Source organism: Paramacrobiotus metropolitanus, unplaced genomic scaffold (assembly GCF_019649055.1).
Source record: "Paramacrobiotus metropolitanus isolate TYO unplaced genomic scaffold, Prichtersi_v1.0 Parri_scaffold0000036, whole genome shotgun sequence".
NCBI lineage: Eukaryota > Metazoa > Tardigrada > Eutardigrada > Parachela > Macrobiotidae > Paramacrobiotus > Paramacrobiotus metropolitanus.
In genome coordinates, this window is record NW_026570256.1 from 847,777 (window position 1) to 873,425 (window position 25,649).

The 25,649-nt window shown below is 42.3% G+C and overlaps 5 protein-coding genes across 5 annotated transcripts; 4 read left to right on the plus strand and 1 right to left on the minus strand.

Annotated features, from left to right (window-relative positions):
* Nucleotides 1-2,740: 2,740 nt before the first annotated feature.
* LOC129589576 (uncharacterized) lies at nucleotides 2,741-4,005 on the plus strand. The gene is made up of 4 exons (XM_055484376.1): nucleotides 2,741-3,112; nucleotides 3,175-3,246; nucleotides 3,639-3,764; nucleotides 3,865-4,005. The coding sequence occupies exons 1-4, from the start codon at nucleotides 2,741-2,743 to the stop codon at nucleotides 4,003-4,005; spliced, it is 711 nt and encodes a 236-aa protein (XP_055340351.1).
* A 1,276-nt stretch (nucleotides 4,006-5,281) lies between these two features.
* LOC129589701 (uncharacterized) lies at nucleotides 5,282-7,614 on the plus strand. Its single transcript, XM_055484542.1, has 5 exons — nucleotides 5,282-5,688; nucleotides 5,807-6,013; nucleotides 6,661-6,828; nucleotides 7,001-7,080; nucleotides 7,262-7,614. The coding sequence occupies exons 1-5, from the start codon at nucleotides 5,583-5,585 to the stop codon at nucleotides 7,304-7,306; spliced, it is 606 nt and encodes a 201-aa protein (XP_055340517.1). The 5' UTR covers nucleotides 5,282-5,582; the 3' UTR covers nucleotides 7,307-7,614.
* A 1,892-nt stretch (nucleotides 7,615-9,506) lies between these two features.
* On the plus strand, nucleotides 9,507-11,264 carry LOC129589707 (uncharacterized). The gene is made up of 5 exons (XM_055484545.1): nucleotides 9,507-9,751; nucleotides 9,895-10,102; nucleotides 10,331-10,498; nucleotides 10,622-10,701; nucleotides 10,937-11,264. Exons 2-5 carry the CDS (start codon nucleotides 10,081-10,083, stop codon nucleotides 10,979-10,981), a joined length of 315 nt encoding a protein of 104 aa, XP_055340520.1. The 5' UTR covers nucleotides 9,507-9,751; nucleotides 9,895-10,080; the 3' UTR covers nucleotides 10,982-11,264.
* Nucleotides 11,265-11,578: 314 nt separating this feature from the next.
* Nucleotides 11,579-13,146, plus strand: LOC129589674 (probable serine/threonine-protein kinase fhkD). The gene is made up of 2 exons (XM_055484513.1): nucleotides 11,579-12,052; nucleotides 12,198-13,146. The coding sequence occupies exons 1-2, from the start codon at nucleotides 11,725-11,727 to the stop codon at nucleotides 12,845-12,847; spliced, it is 978 nt and encodes a 325-aa protein (XP_055340488.1). The 5' UTR covers nucleotides 11,579-11,724; the 3' UTR covers nucleotides 12,848-13,146.
* Nucleotides 13,147-15,327: 2,181 nt separating this feature from the next.
* Nucleotides 15,328-24,846, minus strand: LOC129589577 (trichohyalin-like). Its single transcript, XM_055484377.1, has 3 exons — nucleotides 24,729-24,846; nucleotides 16,540-17,225; nucleotides 15,328-16,476 (listed from the first exon to the last, which is right to left on the minus strand). Exons 1-3 carry the CDS (start codon nucleotides 24,844-24,846, stop codon nucleotides 15,328-15,330), a joined length of 1,953 nt encoding a protein of 650 aa, XP_055340352.1.
* Between the last annotated feature and the right edge of the window lie 803 nt (nucleotides 24,847-25,649).

The following is a 25,649-nucleotide window of genomic DNA, read 5'->3' on the forward strand; positions in this document are numbered from 1 at the left end:
TTGCTGCTGCATACTGTATTTGCTTCCATTTGAATGTGTATTGTTAACTAAGGTTTGAAGAAATTAATAAATTGCGGTTGCTGTTTTCCATTCGTGAAAATGAAGAGGTCGCCTTAGAAGTTTACACAAATTACAACGCATAAGAATATATTCTAACGTTGACGCAGACTGTTATTAATATGACTGCAAATTAATATCTGTACGCGGAAAGATTATTAGGTCTGTTTGTGTTTTAAACATGATTAACGTTTCACACTACTCGTAATAAGATTTCGCGAATGCTCGTTAGAAAAATTAAGCGCCGAAAGCATCTGCAAATAACGCCGAAAAACAGGAAACATCCCAAGACGCGTTTTCCAGTATTGAAACCACTGCCAAATTTTTATAAGAAGCGTTTATAAAATTAATATAAAGCACTATACTTAGGTAACAATCGAAATTAAGTTGTTCTGCCTTGTGAACTTGGACAGGGCTTACAATTGTCTTTTAGTATTTTTGTTGACATAATAACTGCCTTGCCAGTAGCAGTTTCCTTGATACGGGTCAATATCGCAGCCTTTGGGTGGCGGTGGAGTGGTCACGGGGTGCGATCCATGCTGAGCAATTCCGGATGAAGGTCCGCGTCGTCGCACTCTCAAGGGGGCCACTGCTTGTGCGGTTTCATAGTGAAAAAAGCGAGATTAAGGGGCTTATGTGTGATGCTGTCGCTGTCAGCAAGGATCCCCACAACGCACTGTTAAACACAAAAGAAAGGTCGTAGTCGAACGTTAAAGAGCAACAGAAAAACTGGACTCACCGCGTAAACGATCAACAAGCGGAAAGAATGCATTGTAGTAGTAGTAGTAGTAAGCGCGGCTGGTCTTGGACGATGCAGTGACACTGGGATGTTAACAGGTTTCGGATTCGGAGATTTGGAAAATGTCGAGAATGGAAAATATGTATTCAACGTTTTTGTGCTTTGCTTATATACATTTGACTAAAGCATTTGTCAACAAAGTCAAGCCGTTGAGGCACTTAAAAGTAGCAACAGAAAGCATTTTTTATCCTGCTGTTCTGTGAAATCACTTATGTGGGCGGCTGGAAAACTGCAATGGTGCTAAAACATAAGCGCAGTTGTCCTGAAATGATAGCTAATACTTACTCCTGCTGTTGAGAATGAGGAATATTTAACAAAAATTTTCTGGAAACCTGTTGGATTTTTCAAGCGTTGGCTACCTTGAAAAGATAACACTAATCGAATTTCGGGAAAACGCTTCTGCGAATACCGCGTTCACCAAAAACCGGCACATAAGATGCTGTTTGTTTGCTAAGATCAGCACATTCTTCAGCAGACAGATCAGTGTACTGTACCGTATATTAAGTTGGCAGTCTTATGTGATAGTGCAAAGATTTAGCTATGGTTCCAGGCACTGCGGCGTTAATCCTGTTGCATTAATCAGACAATTGTTTATATGTAGTTGTTTATAAGTAATTGTTGTTTATATTTCTACATTTTTATCAGGCTGATGGAGCGATCGACGGACCGGAGGCTAGTTTGTTACTGATTCATAGCGGCGCCATAGGCTGGTGCCTATTAAAGTGTAATATTCCCGATAATCCAATCGAATACTGCTGCTGTCGTCCCTTAAGTAAATATAAGCAAATACCAACAGATTGCATTACCTGCTGACAAACAGACATGTCAATAAGCTACGCATTCACACCTTCCAAACGTTCACGTACAAACCGGGATCAAATACTTTTGAAAATCGATTTTTTCTCTTCATATGAAAAACCGTAATCGAGACACTGAGATCGCGGTATGTACCCCTTTTTAACCCATGCAGTGAAAAAGCCGACAAACTTTACTTTGCCAGTCTTTTTTCATCCACCGTATTATTATCTCAATACATTGTAGCTGTGATGTTTTCCTTGTGATATCCCTGTTAGTAATTAACCGTAGCACAGCTGACTGATTGATTATTTAACCATGGCTATCCATGTAGAAAAAGCTCCAATTTTTCGTCGTCACTATGTCGCAATTTTATTAGGGACACCCATATACAGCAAGCCGGAGAGCGGTTTCGCGACATGCTTTTCCAAAATCAGGATTCTTTCCCATCGTGTTCAAAATCTTGTGCATAACGTTATACGGTTCGTTATACCGTCTTTTCTCACTGTAATTTTTATTTCTGACTTTGGCGAATTTTTAATGCACAACGATGAATTAGCCGAAAAACTCGGTCAAGAAACTCTGGGTATTCACGGTCGCCAGAGTCCCATCATTACGACACTGGCGTATTTAACAACGCAAATTATTTTCGCTTCAATAGCGGCAACACTATGGGTGATAATTTGGCAGTCCCCGGATATAATAGACGCTATCCAGCAACTTCATTGCCTGCAGAGAAGGATGCGCTACTCAAACAATGATGGATCGATGACACTCATTCCGGTAAACACCGATGCCAGGTTCCGTCGACGTGTCATCGTCGCGCGGATAGTTCTGCTATATATTGCCCTATGTATTATCGGTAAATTTACCTTCGCTTCTGCAGTGTATATTCGATCGTTTAGCTGGAAAAAGGTGCCATATTTTTTGTTTTACCTTCCGCGGAGTCTCTTGTTTTTAATCGTGTTCCAGACGTTTTACGCTGCACAGTTTATGTTACTGAGCATTTATTTTCTCTACATGGATCTTCTTACAAATTACACACAATGTACGCAGCTGTTCAATGAAAAGCTGCACGCTGCGAGGAGAATGTTGACGGACAACGTCGATGCCAACGAACTGATCGCACCACTTCTCTTTATCGGCCGACATTCCGAAGCCGGGTGTCTGAATCATGTTGCCGTGACAAAAAGGTTTTCCTTCAAAGATACGGTTACCGAATTAAGCGTGCTGGATGATGAATTGACGCGTGTACTGGAATGTTTGGGTAGCGCACTGTCACCGATTATTATTGCACTGATCATCGGGAATTCAGCGTATCTCGCCGCGCGGACTTCGTTGTGTTTCATTGAGGGCGCGGCCGTGGGAATCACCAAGATTATGGATGTGGTGACGGCGCTATCTTTTCCGCCACTGCATCTCGGTTTTTTATTGTATTTTGCCGGCAAGCTGCATGAAACGGTAAGTGAGTGAAGAGTTGCAGATGATCAATTGCCGAGATTAAAATGTTTGTGTTTTGGCAGAGTTCTGACTCAATCGATTTGTGGAGGCGGTTAATAAAAACACGACAACTGAGCAGAACCGATGGCGATGTGGTACGCATTCTATTACATATAACCAGATTATTGTACGACGCCATTATTTGAAAATTGTATCACAACGTAATTGTGTACATAAAAACATTAACTTAAAATACATAAAACAGAGAAACCATTCACAGATTTGCGAAGCAAGAAACTGAACTGAACCAAACCAGTATTGAATCCTATTATTACAAGTATCTTTTACGTTATTACCAGATGTTCTTTAAAAAATTTTAATTCATAAAAAAATTTCTTCTCATTAATGATTTAAATAATATGCGATATCTTCCATGTTTCTTTTATGCGAGCGAAAACTCTTTTTAGCCTTTAACAAGGCCAGAATGCTTTTCTTTCAAATTAGCAAATTTCGAATAAATTTGAGCATGTCCTTAACGTACCTGTAGAAGGAAACGTGGAGTTGGTGGGAAGAAGACGCCTGCTTGCTGGTGCGGCTCAAGCTTGCTCAATTCCGATCCCATGCCCTCGTACTTTTCCAGACAGCTGATTTTAACCGACGATTCGGCAATACGGTAAATAATTATGAGATACTTACTATTGCATTGATTGGATTTGGAATAGTTGTTCTGCGTATACAGTACACCGTCATCAACCGTTGACTTTTCATTGCAGCTGGTGACAGTCTTCCTAGGATTTGTCTGCTTTGTTATTGAGCGCTCGGAAAACTACAACCCGGTACCTTCGCCGCAAATCCCACAGCCAGAAGCGATAAACCATACAATAACTGTGAACTCCACCCAAAATTTAATTTGATACTTTATACCTTTTGGCTCTGTGTGTGTACTGTTTCCATACCCAGATATGAAACTTGGTGATTCAAAACGATTGATAAAAAAAATTGAAAACCAGGGCGAAACTAAAAGTTTCGCGCTCTTTCTCAGTCAGTTCCCAGTGCAAACAACTGTGCGCAATAATAATGATTTCCAACGGAAGAATCTCCCATATTTCTTTTTTCTGAATGATTCACACAATCAATAAGTGTATTTTAAACAGTGGTTCCAATTTTAACAACTATCAAAAAAATTGCATTTAACGAACTGATTGACTGCTTGGTTGACTGGCGACGGCACCACACAACGTAAATACGTAAAACGTTGGTACTGAACCGTTTTCCATCACTTTGTGCTGTAAAACGGTACCTTTAATTGCAGTAGTGAACTTGCAGCCATGCGTGCCTAGGCAGTTGGCATCATTCAGAACTATGTAGACTACTTCTTCTTTTGCTGTTTAGCGACTTAGCGCCACAATTTTTGTACTTAAAAGTACTGTACTTGTTCATGGATAAAAAAAAGGAAAATTGATAGGCATCAATCTTGCGCAAACAAAAATCGTTATGGTTGCACAAGTACAGTATGTGGTACTATGTACGATCTAGGTAAATCTATCAGCGGTAGCTTCTATTAACAACATCAAATGAATGCTACGCACCATACCAGGAAACAATTAATTATCTCGCGCCCCATTATATGTACTTGCTTTAAATCGGCTTTGCCCGATTAAACGCAGACGCAGTTCAACTTCAACTTTAACCTGCTTCTGCCAGAACCAATCCACAACGATGGTGAATCGTCCGCTGTACAATAATAATTAGTAATTAATCACTTTGTTTTCTTTAATTCTATACTCATGTCAGCGGGCCGCACAAACTTTAAAGCGGGTGTATACAAACCATTTGGTTGTAATACATACAAGAAGATGTACTCGTACCATAATGCGCGAAAGGAGAGCTTTAGTGGATTCGTTTCAAAATTGTTACGGTCGTTTCTTGTATAACAGCTATGTATTAATTTTGCCGGGCAATAAAATTAAAAGGACAATCAAATGGGCTGTGTCACTACCGACTACGTGCTTAAAAACTCTGTATTGTGCAGTTGTTTCTCCAGCGAAGAATTTTCCGCTGTCATCGGAAGTTCGGAACTCAAACCTGTTGCACAAATCCCGACCGCACATTCACGGGCGGCTACAGCTTTGCGACGCGGGCGGTGGCGAGAGTCAAAAGTACTGGGCTGCAGGGGCACTAAACCGTTGGCCAGGGGGAAAAGTCTTCTACAAAGTATGATTGCTTCTGTTACTTGCAGCGTTTTGACTTTTAGAGTTTGGCTAAACCAGTAATCCGTACAAAGAACGCAGCCTGCACTTTCTGATGTTTAATACGCCATACAGATTTGCGAAATTGCGGATGCCTGATTAGCAGTACTTCGTGCCAAGTTCGTGGTTTAAAGTTTTTCTTAGATTTTCCAAAGGCGTTTTGTGAATTTGGCTAGACTTTGCGACCGACGAATATCTTAGTCTTGGACGATCTGGTGTGGTGCGGAAAACAAGCAGAAAACATGGCATCATCATGCAGCGTCTCCCAAGGCAAAGGCGCGATCGGTCTCCTGGTCGAAGTCAAAACCCACGCTGCTGTTTTGCGCGACTGCGTAAAGTCAGGTGCCCGTAAGTTGGCTGACAATATCTGCAGGATAACCTAATCATTATTTCGTGACATGGCAAGCGTTCTACATACATTTGTCTGTTCTCATTCATGTATGGTTTGCTGGTGATTTTTCTGCAGAGTACGTACGCAACACCCGCGCCAAACTGACAACGGAACAGTCCTACCTGGCAGAGATGAAGGCATACTGTAACGAAACTCGAACTGCCGTACGGGCTGGCACCCTAGCTACGCTGCGATTTCGTCCCGATGTGCAGGAGCTCGTCAAGCAGTCCGCAGCCGACCAAGACCGCCACTTCAATGATATGCGCCAGCGAGTTCAGGATGGTAGGTGCCGTGAGGTGTACAGTGGTCTGCAGAGGCGAGGGTAACCAGTCTCCTGGTTCCCGGGATGGTAGATCGTGTGCTGGTATTTTTGACAATTTTCGATCCAGTTTTTGTTAGCCGGGAACCAGCGCAACAGGTGAAGCATTTGCGGGGTAGTCTGTTTAGGGCATTGTAATCTATCAGCTAGGTTTCATCTATCCGCTCGGTAATTTTGCAGTTTCACCTCATATTCTATATGTAGATTTTTGTGCGCGAATGACGAAAACTTCTTGCATTTTCTTACATAGTAAGATCGAAGAATACCTTAAAAATCACGCGTTACATTACATCACTTCAGCACATAGTACGGTTCATCGGTTTTTGTTGTATAGTTTTTGTACATTACATCACTTCAGCACATAGTACGGTTCATCGGTTTTTGTTTTGTTGAATCTGTTTGTCACATCGTGATGCTAACGTCACAACGTGATAGTATATAAGCAGATAGCTGAAAATGTTTACTAAAATATAACGAAGTGTAACTGTCTGAAAATCCCCGTCTTTTCGAGATTGCCAGTCCTATGTTGCTACGCGCACGGCGCAACTACGGCGAGCAGCCACTGCACTATTGTTAAATAGTTATTTTTGATATAATTTTTCCTTCGTAGAGTTTAATAGCGCGGCAACTCAGCGCTCCATGTGGATGAGCACGGCGACAGCTGCGCTTCACGGCGCAATCGGTGCCGCCGTTTCGCTCACTGCTCTACAGATCCTACAGGCCGAAGAGCTCCGCGCCGATATGCTGGCGATCTACCAGGACTTCGTGGCATGTGCAGGTGAAAATTTAAATAGGAGTTACTGTACATTTTCGTTTCATGTCGCAGAGGACTTGACAGCGGCCGAGAACGTATAATGAGCGATATCAGAATCTGTTGAGCCTTGAAAGTTAAGTTAGGCGTGAACACGGGATATTGCTTTCTTTTACGATTACTCTGGTGTAATACACAGACGACGCCAAACTCCTGGAAGAGGACCTGCTGCGCTGTGGATTGGACAAAGTATTTCTGGAACAGGATTACGTCGAGGTGGTAAGTGAAAGAGAAACTGATTTCTGGGCTTACACAGTGGATAATGCAGCGTGCCTTGGTCCAGTGTATCGTTAAGATTTTCTTCGTTTATTGGTTTTTCTCGTTCTCTTTATAAAGATGTAATAGCTTTCCTATTTGTTGGCAAATAATCACTTTGTTTATTGTACTTTTTTCTTTCTAGGTGAAGCTAATTCAGGCGGAAAATGCGAGTCGAACTCCGCCTTAGATCTGTCTGGAACCGGAACTGAACTGCCCACGCCTGACTTGCGGGACGTTTCTACGTTGCGATTGACACTGGCCTGAAAATGTTTCTTAAAACTAGCAGTGTCGAGTCTGATGACCTTTGCATATTTTTAATTACATTGTACCGCGGTTTTCTTACGTTTCCATAAAAGCGATTGCACTCGGATGTTTGTTTTCTTCTACTTTATTACACCTGATCCCTACGCGTTGCCCGTTCGTAATGTGTCATAAACTCCGAAATGTTTTCCAGCAGTTTGCTAGAATTAGTCTAAGTCAGATACCAGTTTTTGCATAACGAATAACGAAAACTTAACGAGGTGAGAGTGAATTCTGGAATGTAATTCTCACATTCGGGTTTATTAAATGTAAGGAAATTTCCAATTTAGTGCGTGTAAATACGATAATACTTGATAGTGCAATCAGCAAGAACAATACTCAAGTGCAGAGAGAACACAGAACAACCGAGAAAAAATAAATGCGACAGAAAAATCGTTATTCTAAATATACGGAAGGTCCCGGTACGTTTACATCTTTTTTACATTCGAATTTTATTCTAATACACAATAAATGAACCTAATGTAGGTAGTGTAGTATCACTCGGAATATTTTATTAAATTCTACCGTTCATCTCGCAGTACTTCACGTGTCGGGTTTATATGCACCTGTGGCACGTTTAGTACCAAAGAAAAAAAATGAACCGTTTTTTCGCTCCTTGTAGTCACAGTAGACATCTGTATACATGCTGTAGACACCCTGTAGACCTATCAGTTGTCTCCTGGTTTCTTAGGATATATACAGCGTGTCTTCAACGGTGTCTACAGGTTGTCTACCGATGTCTACCGCTGTATACAGGCAGGCCTTCTCAGGTTCATCTCGATACTGTGCCCGTATACACCGGTAGTCATCTGTAGACAGCCCGTAGACACCACTGTAGTCTGTAGACATCTCTAGTCACCGTTTTCTTAGGCTTTTTGGATGTTTACAGGGTGTCTACAAGTTGTCTACAGATGTCTACCGGTGTATACAGGCAGGCCTTCTTAGGTTCAGCAGGATGGTCTGCTGTATACATCTGAAGACGCACTGTAGACAGCCCGTAGACACCACTGTAGACATACTGTAGACATCTGGTTTCTTAGGATGGATACAGGTTGTCTACAGATTGTCTACAGGGTGTCTACAGGTAGTCTACAGATGACTACAGTGACTGCAAGAAGGGAAAAAACGCTCCACTTTTTTCTTTGGTACGAAACGTTCCATATATGTACGATAGCAACAACAAAATATTGATCACCGACGATTTTCTACGGAAACAATTTGAGCGGAGCCGTCAGACCCCTCGAAAGTAATCGTAACTTTCCGTTTCCTTCTCCCAGCTTAGAAATAAGAGCGGATTGTGTGGATGAATTCGGAGACGCGAATGCCATCCGTTGGAATCTTTTGGGCTGACAACACAGCAGTTTGCCGCTTTGGACTGATGCTTTTCTCCAATCGCACCATCACATTAGGCACGATATTCCCAGTCAGACCTAATAAAAGAAAAGTGGGAAAATATAAATAAAACTGAAATAAACTGCGATGTCGTGTTCACCGCTTTTCCCGGCCAAACACTTATACCGGAGCTACAGTTGCGCGATTCACAACATAAGATCCTTCAGGTACGTACATACATAGTAAACGGCTACCGATACTTTGGACATTGAGGGAAACTAGCGCTGAATCCGCATCACCCATAGTCTTCTGCGTACGCAAGCGTTTAGCCGATTCCTTTCCAGTCAGACTCGAGCCAGCGGCAGTCGCACTGGAACTACGCTTTCGACTCTGCCGATTAAAGGTGACGGAGCGGGTGGGCAGTATGACCTCCTCTTGGGTTATGGGATTCAAACCCTTACTGATAGGACTTGGCAACAGCGTTTGCGCCGGATTGCTTCTGTGGCCGCTTAATGTCACATTCAGCTGGGAACTGATGGGTTCTGCAAACATCCTCGAAAAAAAAGGAGACGCCGCCAGGTTTGCGGGGGGCGTCTGTACATATGTGCACACTAATTACTATGCTTCGTACTATTCTTTTTGCTGGGAGCCACGGCCCCCTGGGCCGCGGTTCTAGTCTTCGATGGTTGCTTCTACTACTGCACTTGCAACGATTTTAAGTTTCCCTGAATCCTAAAAACAGTTAAAAAACGTAGTCTGTTTTTACGGTTTAAGACTAAGTAGTAATTTTTCTCTGATTTTCTTGAAGGCTGTTGTGACTTTGGCCAGACTTTGCAACCAGCGATTATATCATCTTCGGTACGATCTAGTGTGGTGCGAAAACCCAGCACAAACATGGCATCATCATGCAGCCTTTCCCAGCCCTGTGGCGCGTTCGGTCTCATGCTCGAAGTCAAAACCCATGCTGTTGTTCTGCGTGACTGCGCTACATCAGGTTCCCGTAAGTTGGCTGACAATTTCTGCGGGCCAAGTCAGGCACGCGAAATCACTTTTCTGCGACATAGCCAAATGTCATACCTCTGAGTTTCTTATTTTTTCTGTCCGCAGTTGTTCATTGCTTGTTGATTCTGACTTCTGCCATAGGGTACGTGGACAATGCCGGTGCCAGACTCGCTACGGAACAATCTTCCCTGTCAGATGTAAAGGCACGTCATAATGAGACTCGAGCTGCCGTAAAGCCTGGCACCACTGCCACACAGGCGATTTCGTTCCGATGTTGAAGAACTCATTAAACAGTCTCCAGCCGACCAAGAGCGCCACTTTGCTAAGATGCGCCAGCGAGTTCAGGAAGGTTGGTCTACTGATGTATTCTTGCGCCCTGTGTAACCGAGGGAAACCAGGGAGACCTGGTTCCCTAGATAGTAGATCTGAGATGGTGGTTTTAGAATTTTATATCATTTTCGTTCACCACAGCGCGCAACAGGTGCCTATACCGCGGATACTCTGCTCATGCCTAGTTGGTTTGGGCCCTGTCGCTTGCATAATTTTATATTGAATCATAATAAATTTTCGGTCGTAGAGTTTGATCGCGCGGCAACTCAGCGCTCCTTGTGGATGAGCACGGCGACAGCTGCGCTTCACGGCGCCATCGGTGCCGCTGTTTCGCTCAGTGCTTTACAGATCCCGGAGGCTGAAGAGATGCGCATCGATATGCTGGAAATGTACCAGGACTTCGTGGCATGTGCAGGTAAATACTAACGGTAGCATTTATACAGTAAATCATGCATATAACAAAACCAGTTGGCTCCGGACGGCTGGGTTTCCTAGATGTGATAATATTTTTTTACGATTGTTCTTGTATGATACATAGACCGCGCCAGAGTCATGGAAGAGGGCCTGCTGCGCTGTGGATTGGACATGGTAATTCTGGAAGAGGAATACATCGAGGAGGTAAGCAAAATTGATCAACATTCAACGGCAGTCGGCATTCGGCTCAATATGCTGTAATGGTACATGCCAATTAGTCTCCGTTTTAGGCGTTAACACTCCTATTATTTCTTAGTTTTTTGGAATTGAAATTTTGTGATGTATTGGGTTTTTCTTGTACTCTTTTTGTTTAAATAGTGACTTTCCCTTTATTCGGCAAATTAACACCTTAAACTTCTACTTTTATATTTTCTACCAGGTGAAACTCATTCAGGCGGAAAATAAGAGCCAAACGCAGTCTTAGATCAGTCTGGAACCGGAACTGAACGGCCCATGCCTGACTTACTGGACGTTAATATTCTGATTAACACTGACCTGAAAATGTTTCTAAAAAGCAGCAGTGACGATTTTGCGCGTTTAATTTACTCATATACCACGGTTTTTCTTTAAGTTTGCATAAAAGCGGTGACGTTTTCTTGGTGTTTGCGTTTTCTCCTACTCTGTTTTCTCCCGATCTTTCGGAGCAGTAATTTGTCGTGAACTGGGAAACTTTCGTGTGAAGACTGCAACTTGCGCTTGCATAGGCATCCAGCAGATGACAATTTTCAGTAGCGTGACTTTCAGTTCTACTCTAGACGTGCGGGTGTTCGTTCAATAAACACCCGTAATATCCGACTAAGGTCTTGTTTGACATACTTCTACGTATAGTGAAAAGAGCTCATAGGTCTTACGCATGGAGGCACACTAAACGATTGCCAATCGTCTGCATAAGATAACCAACAGAAGCCATCACTGGAAATAGAATTAACGTTATCGAAATATGGTCTGTATAACGACTTCGCTACTGATACCGTCCTTCTGCCATCATCGCTTTATCAGATAACTTACCGGAGATGTAAGCGGTATCCGTAGGGCCTCCACGGTGTAGCGTATACGCCGCACAGACCATAAATATGCATTAATTTTATGAAGTTTCAAGTTTTACGTATTCCGTCCTTGAAAAAGCGTTTTCCTTATTAACTGCGTACCCTTACTGCGTGCAAAATTATGGAAGTAGATGCTAACCAAGAAACTAAAAGCGAAGTTTTTGGTGGTGAATGCGAGTTCACAGTAGGTGATTTCATTGGAAGCGGAACTTTTGGTATGGTCTACAAGGGAGAAATCACGGTACGCAATGATTATGGAGGGCAAGGAGATAATGTGGCAGTCAAAATTGTCGATTGCGGGGACAAAGATGAAGTATCGGTCGAAATGCGCCAGAGATTTCAAACGTTGGTTCGTCTTAAACATGAAAACCTGGCTGTTTACCATAAAATTATCATAAAGACCATACAAGGAAAAACGTCGATCGAGCTGGTCATGGATTACTATACCGGTAAGTTAGAACGGTATGCATGAGCTTGTAAGGGCAGCACATTGGAAATCATCAAATTACGTACTACGAGATGTACATTGTACAGTACACTGATGGCGATGCACAGTACAGCTACTCGCGCTTAATTAACGGTCGTTGTCCGTAGGTGGCGATTTGGGGACAAAACTGAGCAATCTGAAGGAAAACAAAATTTTGCTCGAGAAACCGATTGCACTTCGCTACGCCGAGGAAATCACCAAAGGGATAAGTTTCCTGCACCACTGTCATATTATTCATGGAGATTTAAAACCAGCAAATATTTTATTTAAACAAGCCAATAACGGTCTGGAAAGTCTGGTTATTGGTGATTTGGATGATCTTGTGAAACTCCATACAAGCATTACAACTTCATTCGACCTCAGCAACCTTCTTAACATCTGCGGCACACTGCGCTACATGTCACCGGAAATGCTTCAGAAGTATATGTTGCGTCCCGAAAGGGCGCCTGAACCCGGACGCAAGACTGACATATGGAGTTTGGGATGTGTCATACATGATTTACTGGATCGCGTTATTGGTAATGAAGAGAGATGGCTTCAGCGAGAAGAGGAAAAAATGGAGGCTGGGGATAAAATTGGCGAACGGCCTTACGTTATTGCACTGGGCGATGGATTTCTTCCGTGTGTTTCTGAGTTAGCTCCGTTGGATCTGATGGAAATTGTTTGTCGATGTTTGAATCCATTACCTGCAGCTCGGAGTTCGGCACTTGAGGTTTTATGTCTTCTGCAAGATGCCAAAGAAACCCTTGCTGTGTAATAAGCTGTCTTTTCACTTTTTACTTTAATATCTATTTCATTTTATCGTCATTATCGTAACACTGATTATCAGTAACCGCATCAGTAACCGTATCGTAACACTGATTATCAGTAACCGTCTGTCTGATTATCTGCATCAGTAACCGTTGTTCTTATTTCTGCACGTGGCTGTGCCAATCGTCGGTTCCATGGCGTATGGCTTATCGTTAAGGCTAATCGTACAACACTCTTTGTATCGCTCCATACGGCACTTGAAACATCAGTAATGTACGTCGGGGAGCATATAGTGTATAACGTAATTCCCGGTTGTAAGTAAATAGTATGTATGAAAATCTCCAACTTTCCAACCGGCAGGTTGAAAATTCCTGTACTGCTCCGGAGATAGCACTGTTGGTGCAAGTAACTCAATTACATTATTTTTTACGTAGCTGGTAGCTATGTTCTCTTTTTTCAAGATCGAATCCCATGCCGCTTTTTAAACGACGATAGTTTGTTAGATTGTGCGCGCGGAGACGGTTGTAGTTTACAATTAACTGAAAGGCTTTATCCGTAACTTTTTTTCACGGCTTATGATTTTTGTCAGAGACAATTTTCATTCAAAGATGCTCTCATATTACAAAACCGGTATAAGCAAAGGGAAGAACAATAACTTTTCTTATTGTTTTCAACGGGTATATTCAAGGAAAAACACTCAACTCATAGTTTCATATTACTAAGCACCAAGAATTTTGTGACACTGCATCTAAAGTAATATTGTGGCAACACAGCTTCGGTAGTACTTCTACTCGACGTGCGTGTGAAGCTGTCAAAGCAAGTAGGGAAATATCCGGGGAGAAAATGATGAGGCGACTCGTGCTCCTGCACGGTCAAGAAACTTGTTAATGACATCAAGTGTTGGATAGAGCGATAAGTTACTTATAAGAAAACAAGCCGCATATTATTTCTTTTCAAGAATTAAGTGTGTTATCCAAGTTGTTTTAGACGAAATCAGGCGCCTAACTTTGTTGAGTGAAAATCCGGATAACAGCAAAAGGACGACATCGGTGGCAAGACGGCGCCTTTTATTTTAGAGAAATTATAGTTGATAGTCAACGGTCCAAGGCATTAAATATGTCCATGTGGTGGCGATTTTTGCTCCTGCACGGAAAAGGAACGCGTTGATTCCGTCCAGCGTTGGATAGCGTCATAATTTCCAGTAGATGCCGGTATGCATTTCCGGGTACGACATCGAGAAATTAAACCGTGCTGCATCATTTCTGTAATTAATTGACGAGGAATATAGTTCTTACTACCAAAGTTCTGGGGAATATTTGGAGGATTAGAATTCGTGTCATTATTTTTTGCCGGCTGCAAAGTGATTGACGAATTCTGCGGTTCACATTGTAATTAATGCTAACAATTATTCCGATCTGTACTAACCCCTCAACCGTGTGCACGTCGTCATCTCGTTCCCTTAAAGTGATGGTCAGTGTTATGTCATTCATCGTAACGGGATTGGCATCGTCAAAAGCCTGTTGCACTGCTGATATGATTCGGTCCGAATTCTGTAGGTCAAACTAAATTTCCGGCTAGGTAGTATTAATAACAATATCGGAGTTGCAAACGCCGAGCTTCCGTTCAGCATTTTCGTTACAATCGTGAGTGCCCTACTTACCAACATTTTTGCTGTATCGATATAGTAACTTCTCTTTCAATTAAATCGAAACGTGAAGACATAGCTCCAGTCATCTCAACGGTCAAAATAAATTCTTCTGTCACCGGACAGAAAGATTTCGGAAAGCCAAAGGATTCCTCTTGACAAGCGCGCATAATAGATTCCTGGAGTAGCGCTCGATCAGGAGGAGCATGTTTGACCAGCGTAAAGACGTTCCTAGGAGAGTCGCCGTCCGATAGCTTCGTGTCTAAGGTCAGCCCTGCCAATTTAGAGTATATTACAACGGAAGGCTGACGGTGTGCTCCCGTTTACTGTGGGTTGGCTACACGCCGCGCCACGCCGCTAAAAGGACCGATGTTGGTGGTCTAATTGTTCGCAATTAGGAAGTTTTTTGAACAGGAAATGGTCTTACTGTTTTCCGGGAAGAATGCTGCGTGATTAGGTGGAAGAACGAGAGGTTATTTCGACCGAACGAACGACAGAATGTCCATGGACCAATTTATTCAAATTTAGGAAGTTACTCCATCACCGACTGATCAGCGTCCAATTTCCCATTTCACATCACACCGTTAAACACCGTTAACACACTAGCCAGCTGTGACTCATCAATCCACACAGACTGACCAATCAAATAAAGTTCTAATTATTTGAATTTAACCACAGTCGCTATATCCCCGCCGTAAGCGGTTAATTAGTGAATTAACCAAGACACAAAAAAGAGATTACAAAATCAAATACTGTTATTCCAGCAAACAGAAATGAGCAAATTATTAGTAAAAATCCATGGAAATTACCGAATTCCATTCCGTCCATGCCTGTCCGACACTTCACTTGTCCGCTTCAGAATCTTCGTCCTTGCCATTCTGTCCGTTACGTCGCTCCTCGCGCCATTCCTCTTTCTCTTTCTTACGCTGATCCATCATCACCTTCAGATCATCCTCCAGCTGCCGTTTCTCTGCTTCTTCCTGCTTTTGCTTTTCTTGCATACGTTTGATCTCCTGCTGGTACTTCTCTGTTTCCGCTCGTAATCGTGCCAGCTCATCGAGATCACCACTACGAATCCGCTCTTCGCTCTGACTACGCTGTACGTCCGCTGGTAACTCTTTCACAATACGTTCTCCAATCTTATGAATGTCACGTTCCATTTCAATGTGATGTCCGCAGCTCCACATGTCAATCGAAGCATACTGTCTGCGGCGATCTGCATACCACTGTTGTCGCATACGGTCCAGCTCACGATACATACGCAAAACATATTCACGGCTCACTTCGTCATATGTTCCATCCCACATACAGTCTCCCGACCAAAAGGCAATGTCATCCGGGAAGAATCGGTTCGGATTAAAGTACAAAGGCGGCTCTTCACTACGTCGGAATCGTCCCTGAATAAGTTTAAACACCTGTCCATAACGATTCTCCCAACGAGTCGTACCGTCCTTCTGGGATTCATACGTGATCCACGAAGTCGCAGCGAAACGATCATAGAACCAAGTCTCCACATACTTTGGACTGAGTGACGTCTTTATAGGCTCTGGATACGTTACGAATCGCTTCTTATTTTCCGCTTCATTACTTCGCAATAACTCCAAAAATGTCTTCAACTCTAACACGTGCCATCGTTCCGCTCTACAAGTTTCCGCTTTGTCTGGATTCTGTTCGCTCTGCGCCAGTGTGTTAAGTCCATCCGCCATGCGATTCAAATCTGCCATCACGACACCATACTGCTCTTTACGGAGACGTTTTTCCATACTCATGAATGGATGAATCGGCAAATTCCCAGGTACACCCGGTTGGATACGGTACTTTACGTTCTTCAGGACAGCTTCTCCCTGGCGTCTACGCGCAATGTCCGCTTGCTGCTGATTTGGCTGCAGCATACGCTGTGGATTTTGCTGGGTCATACGCTGCTGCTGATTGTGCATTGACTGCACTGGTCCACTTTCCGCGACACGCTGTGCCATTGTCCGGTTTTCCATCTGCACATACGATTTAAAATAAGTATCTGACTCAACATACTTCTGTTCATCAGAATAACATACATTACGATCTGCGGTACGTTGCTGTGTCTGCTCTCGCGGATCGGAACGCATCATACGTGAGTTAACCGTGGCTTCGCGTCCATCCTTGAAAGTAATCGGAGGATGTGCTCTACGCTGCTCTGGCTCATTATGCTCCACAGGTTCATTACGATACACCGGCGTCATCATGATGAATGGCATATTGTCCCGCTCCTCATCATCACCACGATCCACGTGCGACGCTGGTGGCATACTATTCTGCTGCTGACGCTGACCACTCATACGCTGTTGTCGACGCTGGGATTCGAGCTCTCTGCGATACTTTTCCCGATCCCGAGCTTCCTCCTCTTCACTCCACGAAATAGACTCTGTCAGACGATCTACTTCCTTACGCGCACCACGGAGACGTTCTTCGGCTATTTCTATTTCAAGCTGATCTCCATAAGCTTTAATTTGTCGCAACTTCTCACTACGCTCTTCTACTTCACGACGCCATTTATCGCGCTTCTCCTTGTCTTCCGCACGCCACTGCTGTCTTTCCCGCTCACGCTCTGCACGTTGCACCCGCTCACGTTCTTGTTGGTCACGTTCACGTTGTTCACGTTCTCGTTGGAGATTCAAAGCATCAGCATCCTTACGCTCCCGTGCCATCTGCTCCATACGACGCAGGCGCTCTTCTGCAGTGTCGTCATTATTTCGCTCCATTTCTGTTAAGAAACAAAACATACTTTGTACAGATGCACAATACGTACTGGAGTAAGTTTACTACGAGTATTTCATTTCATTTTCTTATGAATTACTGGACAAGGTTTCGCAGACACTATACGAGTATTCTTGACGGACGAAACTATCGTCGGCTTATTATTTGCGTTATCTGTTTTAGTAGCTATACGCTCACTTCTACGTCTGATAAAGTCATTTTTGCTATCTAATACATCCGGATCGTATTCTTTATACGATTTTAATTTATCCATATGTACAGTAATTATCTGACGACTACGACTTGATTTATCCATTGACTTCAATTTGACGTTAACTACGTCTGTAATCTCTAAAATTCTGTACGGTCCTTTATACAAGTACTGTAATTTTTCAGTACTGCCAACTGTACGCTGCTCATCTTTCACCCATACGTAATCACCTACTTTGTACGTACTATCTTCACGATTTCTATCATAATTCTCCGCATTCTTTTCATGCATACGGTCAGTCAATATTTTTGAAAATTCCGTCGCAATTTGTAACGCTCTGAACATTTTGTCAAAATACTGCTTTACTGTTACGTTATCAGTATTTTCCGACTTAATTTCCTTGAATAACGTGTCTACTGTACTGAGCGGCTGCACACCAAACATTAAGTACGATGGTGCATATCCAGTAACGCTATGTACTGTACTGTTATACGCATACGTAATAAAATCTATGTAATTTGTCCAGTCATTTTGCATCTTGTTTACGTATGCAGTTAATTTCTCAGCAATAAAACGATTCATTCGCTCTACTTTGACATTCGACTGCGGATGATAAGACGTCGTAAATCTATGCTGAACTTGCATAATACGATTCAATTCTCGTACGATTTTGCTGATAAAATTCGAACCACGATCTGTCGTCAAATGCTTTGGAGGACCAAATTTTAAAATAATCTCCTTTAAAATAAATTCTGCGGTCTCTTTCGCATTCGTAGTTTTCACTGCTGCACATACGACAAATCTACTCGTGTTTTCCACAGCAACAATAATATGTTTAAAACCTTCTGCAGTTTCATGGAATGGTCCCAATATGTCTATTGACCAACATTCCAACTTATCATACGATTTTAACTGTTGTAAATACGCCGTCGGAGGTATATTAATCGGATTGCGCTTCTGACAATGTTCACACGCTTCTACATAATTACGCACATAATGCAACATTCTTGGCCAATAATACCGTTCAAGTACACGCTCTAATGTACGTTGTAAACCAACATGTCCACCACTCGGACTGTCGTGCATTACGTATAGTATGTCAGCACGCATAGTACTGGGAATACAGTACAACAATAAGTTCTTGCCTTTTCTGCACGCCTTTTTCATCAGAATTTCATCTACTATCCTGAACATTTCTAATCGCTTCTGTTTACGCTTCGTCGCTCTCTCATAAGCCTTTTTATCTGTAAGTAACATAATTATGTTACTACAGTATATATCTGTACGTTGTTCTTTAATTAATAATTCGTCTGCCTTATTATCCATAATCGAATGATACATAGGAATCTGATATTCCTCTTCTCCACAAGACTTTTTTACGCTATATCTGCTGAGATGATCGGCATCTTGATGTGCTTTACCACGACGATACGTAATTACATACTCGTACTCTTGCAGCATCAGTGCCCATCTCGCTAAGCGCCCGTGCGGTTCTTTTAAATTTAGCAAGTACTGTAGTGCGCTATGATCTGTGATTATGGTAAATTTCAGTCCCATTAAGTAATGACGGAACTTTTTACATGCGAACACTATCGCAAATAGTTCCTTTTCAGATACGGAGTAATTGACCTGGTGTTGGTCCAGCATACGCGATGCGAAACACACGACGTGCCATCCGTCGCTGTGTTTTTGCTCTAATATTGCACCTACTCCTATGTCGGAAGCATCTGTTTTCAGCTGAGTCTGCAATTTATAATCAAAAGGTTTTAATACCGGTACGCTCATAAGGACTGTTTTTAAATAGTCATACGCTTGTTGCTGCTCTACTCCCCACATAAACGGCTCATCCTTACGAGTTAGTTTTAGTAACGGTTGGGCATACGTAGAGAAATTTTCTATAAAACCACGATAATACGTTAATGCTCCGATAAACGATCGGACGGCTTTAACGCTATCGGGTACTGGTAATTTTGCGATCGCATCCACTTTACTTTTATCTGGCTTTAGTCCGTCTCTACTGATTAAGTATCCTAGAAATTTAATTTCGTCATACGCAATCTCACATTTCTTAGGAGATACTGTGAATCCTGCCTTCGCTACTGCAGCTAATACGCTATCCAGTAATTCCATGTGTTCGTCAAATGTTGCTCCGCCTATTAGGATATCATCTACGTAACATACGACACCCTTCCACTTTAAATGTGAAAGTATGCTGTCGATTGCTTTTTGGAAAGTAGCGGTTGCTCCCGCTAAACCAAAAGGCATACGTAGGAATTCAAATTGACCGTCTTGGGTCACGAATGAGCATTTTTTAACATCTCGCTCTGCCATACGAATTTGCCAAAATCCGCTATTGAAGTCCAGGCTAGTAAAGTACTTTGAGTTTCCAAAGCTATTTACGGCATCCTCTACGTTTGGTAACGGCCACTCCGATTTATGATATATCTTATTTAACTCTCTAAAATCAATGCATAATCTCGGTACTGCATTTGGATCTGCCTTCTTAACGAGTACGACAGGAAAACTCCATGGTGAAGTTGATTTGCGAATTACACCATTATTTTCCATTTCATCTACCTGCTGCTTAATAATCATACGTTGCGCATAAGAAGTACGATACGGTAGTTTCTTAATTGGCGGATGATCGCCTGTTTCTATCTCATGCGTTACTTCTGAACATTCGCCTAATTTACGATTCTCACAGGGGAATACTGCATGATGCTTTACGAATAAATTAACCAGACGTTTACGCTGATCGTTGGTTAATTTAGGGTTAAATTTCATCTCACTAATTTGATCCAATACGTTAACTTTAACTCCATGATCTGTCTCTTCTACGACAGCTGTAGAACTGAATACATTCTCTGCGACCACTTCACCTTCTTCCATAATTTCTGCAACACCAACCATAAGACCTTTACGTAAACGTATAGCCCGATCAGAGAAGTTAGTGATTAGTACTGCTGTTTTACCATCCTCCACTTGTACGATACTGTTACCGACCGATACGTGATGGTTAAACAGTAAGGTACCTTCAGGAAAAATTCTCATATTACCTGTGTACTGATCAGGTACATTCACTTCTAGAAGTACACCAGTTTTCGGTTTAATATGAGTATTATTACTCAATTTAATTCGCGTGCAATTCCAGTCATATTCTCCACTCGCATCAGTTGCAACATTAACTGCTTCATCGATTACGTCAGTCTCACTACGTACTTCATTGGTGCTGTGTACTTCACACTGTACTGATTTATCTGTACTAGCTACTGTCTGCACGACGATGGGATTATCTAGTACTACTGTACTAGTAGTCTGTAATTCTTCTTCTTCAATTTTATTCTGCATACGTTGCACTCTTGCTTGTGTTTTCGTTACGTAATTAAAATTACTCTTAATATCTTGCGTATCTGATACGCACTGTTTCTGTAAGTACCGGTCTTCATACTTTTTATGTACGAAATCTGTGCTTTTATTTTCAATCTCAAATCTGAATGCATAATTTTCTTCAGTTACGTATTTAATACGATTATTTGCATAATATTGTTCCATTATGCACTCTACGCACTCCGCTTTTGATTTCATATCTGTATCGATACTAGCAATTAATTTCGAAATTTCACGTACAGATTCATACGCTTCAAATGATATGTAACCTTTCTGAGTATTGATCACTACGCCTTCACGCTTAATAAAATCATTTCCGAGTATGCAAAATTCTTGTGGTGCAGTACTTAATAACCAAAAGTCCTGCTTGAATTTATGTTGACCCATAATAATTTCACATTCGGTGTAGCACGGTCTACTTTCTTTCACATCATTACTTATGGTGGTAAATCTTAGCTGCTGCCCTTCCGGTGCTTCAATACGTTGCAGTTTAAGATCTAACATCACAGGATAGCTCATTATGCTTGTACTCGCACCTGTATCTATCAGTGCCTCTACTTCCTGTCCGTTAATTACAACGCTTACCTTTGCGGGTTTACAGGATGCAGGTCCGCCATGTAAGTTAGTACTCAGCTCACTACGCTTCAATGGTACGGTGCCACTCAATGATACAATACGGTCTACAGGAGGCTTTCTATCCACGCGGCCATACGGACCTCCGTTTACGTATGGCGACAGTCTTTTCCCTCTTCTGACACCCAGAAGTTATCGTTCTGATTTCCCTTTTCTACTTCATCTTCATACGCTCGCTGTAGTTCTCGCTTCTTATCTTCAGGACATTTTGGCAATATAGATTCTAAATCTCTACGACTCTTAATGAAAGGACACATACGAAACCCATGCCGATAATCGAAGCACTTAGGACAAAAGTACAATCCATTATTTAGTCTGTACGATGAGAAATCGATTTCATTACGACTGAATTTCCACTGCGTAATAGGCAAATCACGTTGTCCAGGGCTACGAGAACGAGAAAATCTACGATTATCATTACGTTCTCTGTTGCGATTCACATCACGATCTCGACTTCCACTACGACCACGGGAGAAATCAGGGCGAAATCGGTCACCACGATCGCGACTACCACTGCGTCCTCGCTCATCCCGGTTCCATCTGTCATTTCTGCCACGATTCTCATACGTACGTGAATCGCGATTGCCATAACGAAAATCATTACGAGTATCGCGGTTATTATTATAACGATTATCAGTACGGATATCCCGATTTGCATACGTATTCCTGCTATTATTACTATATCGGTTATTACTGTACTGATTGTTACGGAAATCATTACGATCGCGAGATCCACTACGTTCCCGAAAAGATCTAAATTTGTCAAAAGATCTACTTCGGTCTCGCCGGTATTCATACGCATTAACTGCCTGTGCCGTACTCGCTTGCATAGTTTCTTTCGTTTCCGACTGGTCAATACGTGCCAAGTTACTTAAAACTCTACGCATTTCCGGAATTGTATTCACTTTAGCGACCGCTAGGAGCTTACGATACTCGACGTTACTGTCAATAGCTCTGCGTATTTCAGCAATCTTATCCTCTTCCGCCATATTTGGATTAATTTCCTGCATTAAGTCCAACATTTCATCGAAGAATTCCTCTACATTTTCACCAGGCTTTAAGGTTTTCTGTGCCAGCTCCATACGCTTTACTTGCTTATAGTCTTCCGGCAGATAACGTAAACACATGATATGCTTCCATTCCGCATATGATTTTCTGCTATTCGTTGACCACATACTTTCGAAAAATTTACGCGGACCTTCTTCCAAATACGTTGGTAACATACTGATACGCTTTGCTGATGACCAGCTTAAATTATCCGCTACCCGGTCAAACTGCTGGAAAAATGCTTTTATGCTGTAATTCGACTTATTTTTAAATTTCTCAATTGTATGGTCTTTTGTTACGTTTCTGCTGTTGTTATTAATAACATACGAATTTAATGCCGAAATTAACGAATTAATATCTGTATTCGTTACGGTCTGCGAACTGGCGATATTTTCTTCAGTCTGAGTACGTTCATTTTTAACTGGTTCATAATTATCTACATTATCAGCTGCATTACTATGTACTTCAGTTTCTTCATCTTCTACGTTGATAGTCCGATTTCTCAAGTGCAGATTTTCTCTTTCCAATCGTATTAAACGATTTTGCAAATCACTAAAATTTTCTGCTATCTCTGCATCTTTAATTTTAAGTAGTTTCGAAACTGCTGCCAGATCTGCGTCCGCTAAATTACTTCTAAGTTGATTCGCAATACGATCACACTCTGACTGCACATTATCACTTGTAGGTTCAGTGCCCAGTATGTTTCCTGCTTCTTCAGGCTTTTTACTTCTACGCCAATAATCCGATTCCTTAATGTCTGCAGTTGTCTTTAGATCTTCATACGAAATTCCAGTCTGAATACAGTAATTGGCAATATGCTCCACAGCTTCATTATTATTCATCGTTACTTTTAATACTGCATTAATTTTACTGGCAATTTCGTTAACTTTCGCCCTTTTCACTTGAGTCAACAACTCTACGATCTGTCTGCGCTCTGCTTCCAGTTCCTCGTCTTTTGTTCTATCGGCGCTGCCTCGCGCTGTCGGTTCAGTGGTCGACATGCCGACGCTCACTTATCACGATTTACAATCTCAAGCTTACATGCAAATCTTGCACGTCTAGGCACGTTTCGGAAAATCCTCACGAGAAACGAAAATTCTGCTCTTCTACAAATCGTCCATAAAACACGGCCGTTCTCAAAATTTTCAGATGGATTTCATACGAATTCAAACCAGAAATTGTCATAAAACTTCATACGATTGTATCAGAATTAAACCATACGAGTATGGACACACACAGGATACTGCACTACGTTAAAACGTCAGTCCTCAATACGAGTAAAATGTCTTTCCAATGCGTCGGTTTTCACACATAAAATCTGCCTCAAAACCTCACAATCTCTACGATTATAAACTTTGGGATAATGGTGCTTACCCTTACGTGTCTGCTCCTGCTGTCTCCACCACTTGTAATCCGACCACGAGATTCTGTACGCTATGGCTTCGGATCCGAGGTACTCTTGATGCTCTGATGCACTTCGCTCTACGTCCGCTATTCCAGCTCGCATACGCTTCGCACCACGATTCTGCACTACTTTCCACTGTTCTTCTACGTTAGGAGCTGATGGGGGCTCTTTGCGATCCCTTGAGTCAGGAAGCGCCATACAACGGAAGGCTGACGGTGTGCTCCCGTTTACTGTGGGTTGGCTACACGCCGCGCCACGCCGCTAAAAGGACCGATGTTGGTGGTCTAATTGTTCGCAATTAGGAAGTTTTTTGAACAGGAAATGGTCTTACTGTTTTCCGGGAAGAATGCTGCGTGATTAGGTGGAAGAACGAGAGGTTATTTCGACCGAACGAACGACAGAATGTCCATGGACCAATTTATTCAAATTTAGGAAGTTACTCCATCACCGACTGATCAGCGTCCAATTTCCCATTTCACATCACACCGTTAAACACCGTTAACACACTAGCCAGCTGTGACTCATCAATCCACACAGACTGACCAATCAAATAAAGTTCTAATTATTTGAATTTAACCACAGTCGCTATAATATGGCCTGCGCGTACGACAAACGACCATCGAGAACCAACATCTCTTCTCATGGGCGGTAAGTGAAGTAAAAACAAAAAAGTTAATGGTCAACCCATCCGGATCGAAGTTCCAAAGACGCACCTGCACTTTTCTTGTGGTAATAGTGCGCCGGTCAGACAGCCAGTGTTGGAGTTTGCGGAGTTACTGCACAGTGCACAGTTTAAATAACATAACATAATATATATATTCATGTACCTTTTCCCATGAGGGTTTTGTCGTTGAGACGCTCTGTCATCAACTTTTCCAGCTCTGGTAACAGCTGGATACTCATCGGGCGGTCCAGGTACATTCGAAAGGAATAAAGTCGATTCATTGGGTATTCCGGCAGATACGGGATACGGGATCGTGCTCGACTGCGAAGACTCGGGTCCGGTTGGAACTGATAGTATCGGTTAGTGTAATTTTCCAGATTTGATTCGTCCAGTCTATCGACGTACATTTTGCCCTTCACGGTCGCCACGAAGGAAAACGGCAGAACACTAATTCTAATGGAATAAACACTGATATCTTGCCAGAAGCAACAAGAATAAATGTAAAGGCTACTGATTAGCAATTACTTAAGTACTGACCGAGCTTTCTAATAAATGTACTACCTAAATACTGTATTTTCAAATTGAACCGCGAACCAACTCAATGTATGCTGACAGTAGGAGCCCAATGTACTACTTACAGTTAATAGCTTACTCAGAAAAGCTGCCAGCAGATCGGTTGGTGACTATTGCCCCGGTTCAAATCTTGCAAAATGTGGCTGGACGTCATTGATTCCATCCTCGCCGCAGTTCTCTCGCTTTCTACCTTGCACAATCAACGCGTTCAGATCAGAGTGCAATTGGTCAATATCAAAATGCACGGTCGCTGAACTGTTCTCCGATAGATAGTACGTGGAATACTGAGTTCGATAAGGGGCGGCGTTACGAAAGATTTTTCCAGTGGGCGGATCTAAGCTTTTTTCTCCTAGCCGCTGCCAGAACATTTTGGTGGAAGGAGGTATGATTTTTGGCAGGGCGAGGGAAGAAACGTTCTGAGCCAGGGGTCTAACATCGTTGTTTAGCGGTAGATTATCCACAGGCAGAATGTACACAACTGATGTTAGAGGTGACCTTCAAATTACAGCAA

What these genes read in the sequence shown, in the direction of transcription:
- LOC129589701 (XM_055484542.1), top strand. Translation starts at nt 5,583, where the DNA reads ATGGCATCATCATGCAGCGTCTCCCAAGGCAAAGGCGCGATCGGTCTC. An exon ending in GCGCCAGCGAGTTCAGGATG is followed by an intron (nt 6,014 to 6,660) that starts GTAGGTGCCGTG and finishes TTTCCTTCGTAG; the next exon opens with AGTTTAATAGCGCGGCAACT. An exon ending in AACAGGATTACGTCGAGGTG is followed by an intron (nt 7,081 to 7,261) that starts GTAAGTGAAAGA and finishes TTTTCTTTCTAG; the next exon opens with GTGAAGCTAATTCAGGCGGA.
- LOC129589576 (XM_055484376.1), top strand. Translation starts at nt 2,741, where the DNA reads ATGTTGACGGACAACGTCGATGCCAACGAACTGATCGCACCACTTCTC. An exon ending in GCAGAACCGATGGCGATGTG is followed by an intron (nt 3,247 to 3,638) that starts GTACGCATTCTA and finishes ACGTACCTGTAG; the next exon opens with AAGGAAACGTGGAGTTGGTG. An exon ending in ACCGACGATTCGGCAATACG is followed by an intron (nt 3,765 to 3,864) that starts GTAAATAATTAT and finishes TTTTCATTGCAG; the next exon opens with CTGGTGACAGTCTTCCTAGG.
- LOC129589674 (XM_055484513.1), top strand. Translation starts at nt 11,725, where the DNA reads ATGGAAGTAGATGCTAACCAAGAAACTAAAAGCGAAGTTTTTGGTGGT. An exon ending in GGTCATGGATTACTATACCG is followed by an intron (nt 12,053 to 12,197) that starts GTAAGTTAGAAC and finishes CGTTGTCCGTAG; the next exon opens with GTGGCGATTTGGGGACAAAA.
- LOC129589577 (XM_055484377.1), bottom strand. Translation starts at nt 24,846, where the DNA reads ATGAATCGACTTTATTCCTTTCGAATGTACCTGGACCGCCCGATGAGT. An exon ending in CAAAACCCTCATGGGAAAAG is followed by an intron (nt 17,226 to 24,728) that starts GTACATGAATAT and finishes GTTTCTTAACAG; the next exon opens with AAATGGAGCGAAATAATGAC. An exon ending in AACGTACCGCAGATCGTAAT is followed by an intron (nt 16,477 to 16,539) that starts GTATGTTATTCT and finishes TCGTATGTGCAG; the next exon opens with ATGGAAAACCGGACAATGGC.
- LOC129589707 (XM_055484545.1), top strand. Translation starts at nt 10,081, where the DNA reads ATGCGCCAGCGAGTTCAGGAAG. An exon ending in GCGCCAGCGAGTTCAGGAAG is followed by an intron (nt 10,103 to 10,330) that starts GTTGGTCTACTG and finishes TTTCGGTCGTAG; the next exon opens with AGTTTGATCGCGCGGCAACT. An exon ending in AAGAGGAATACATCGAGGAG is followed by an intron (nt 10,702 to 10,936) that starts GTAAGCAAAATT and finishes ATTTTCTACCAG; the next exon opens with GTGAAACTCATTCAGGCGGA.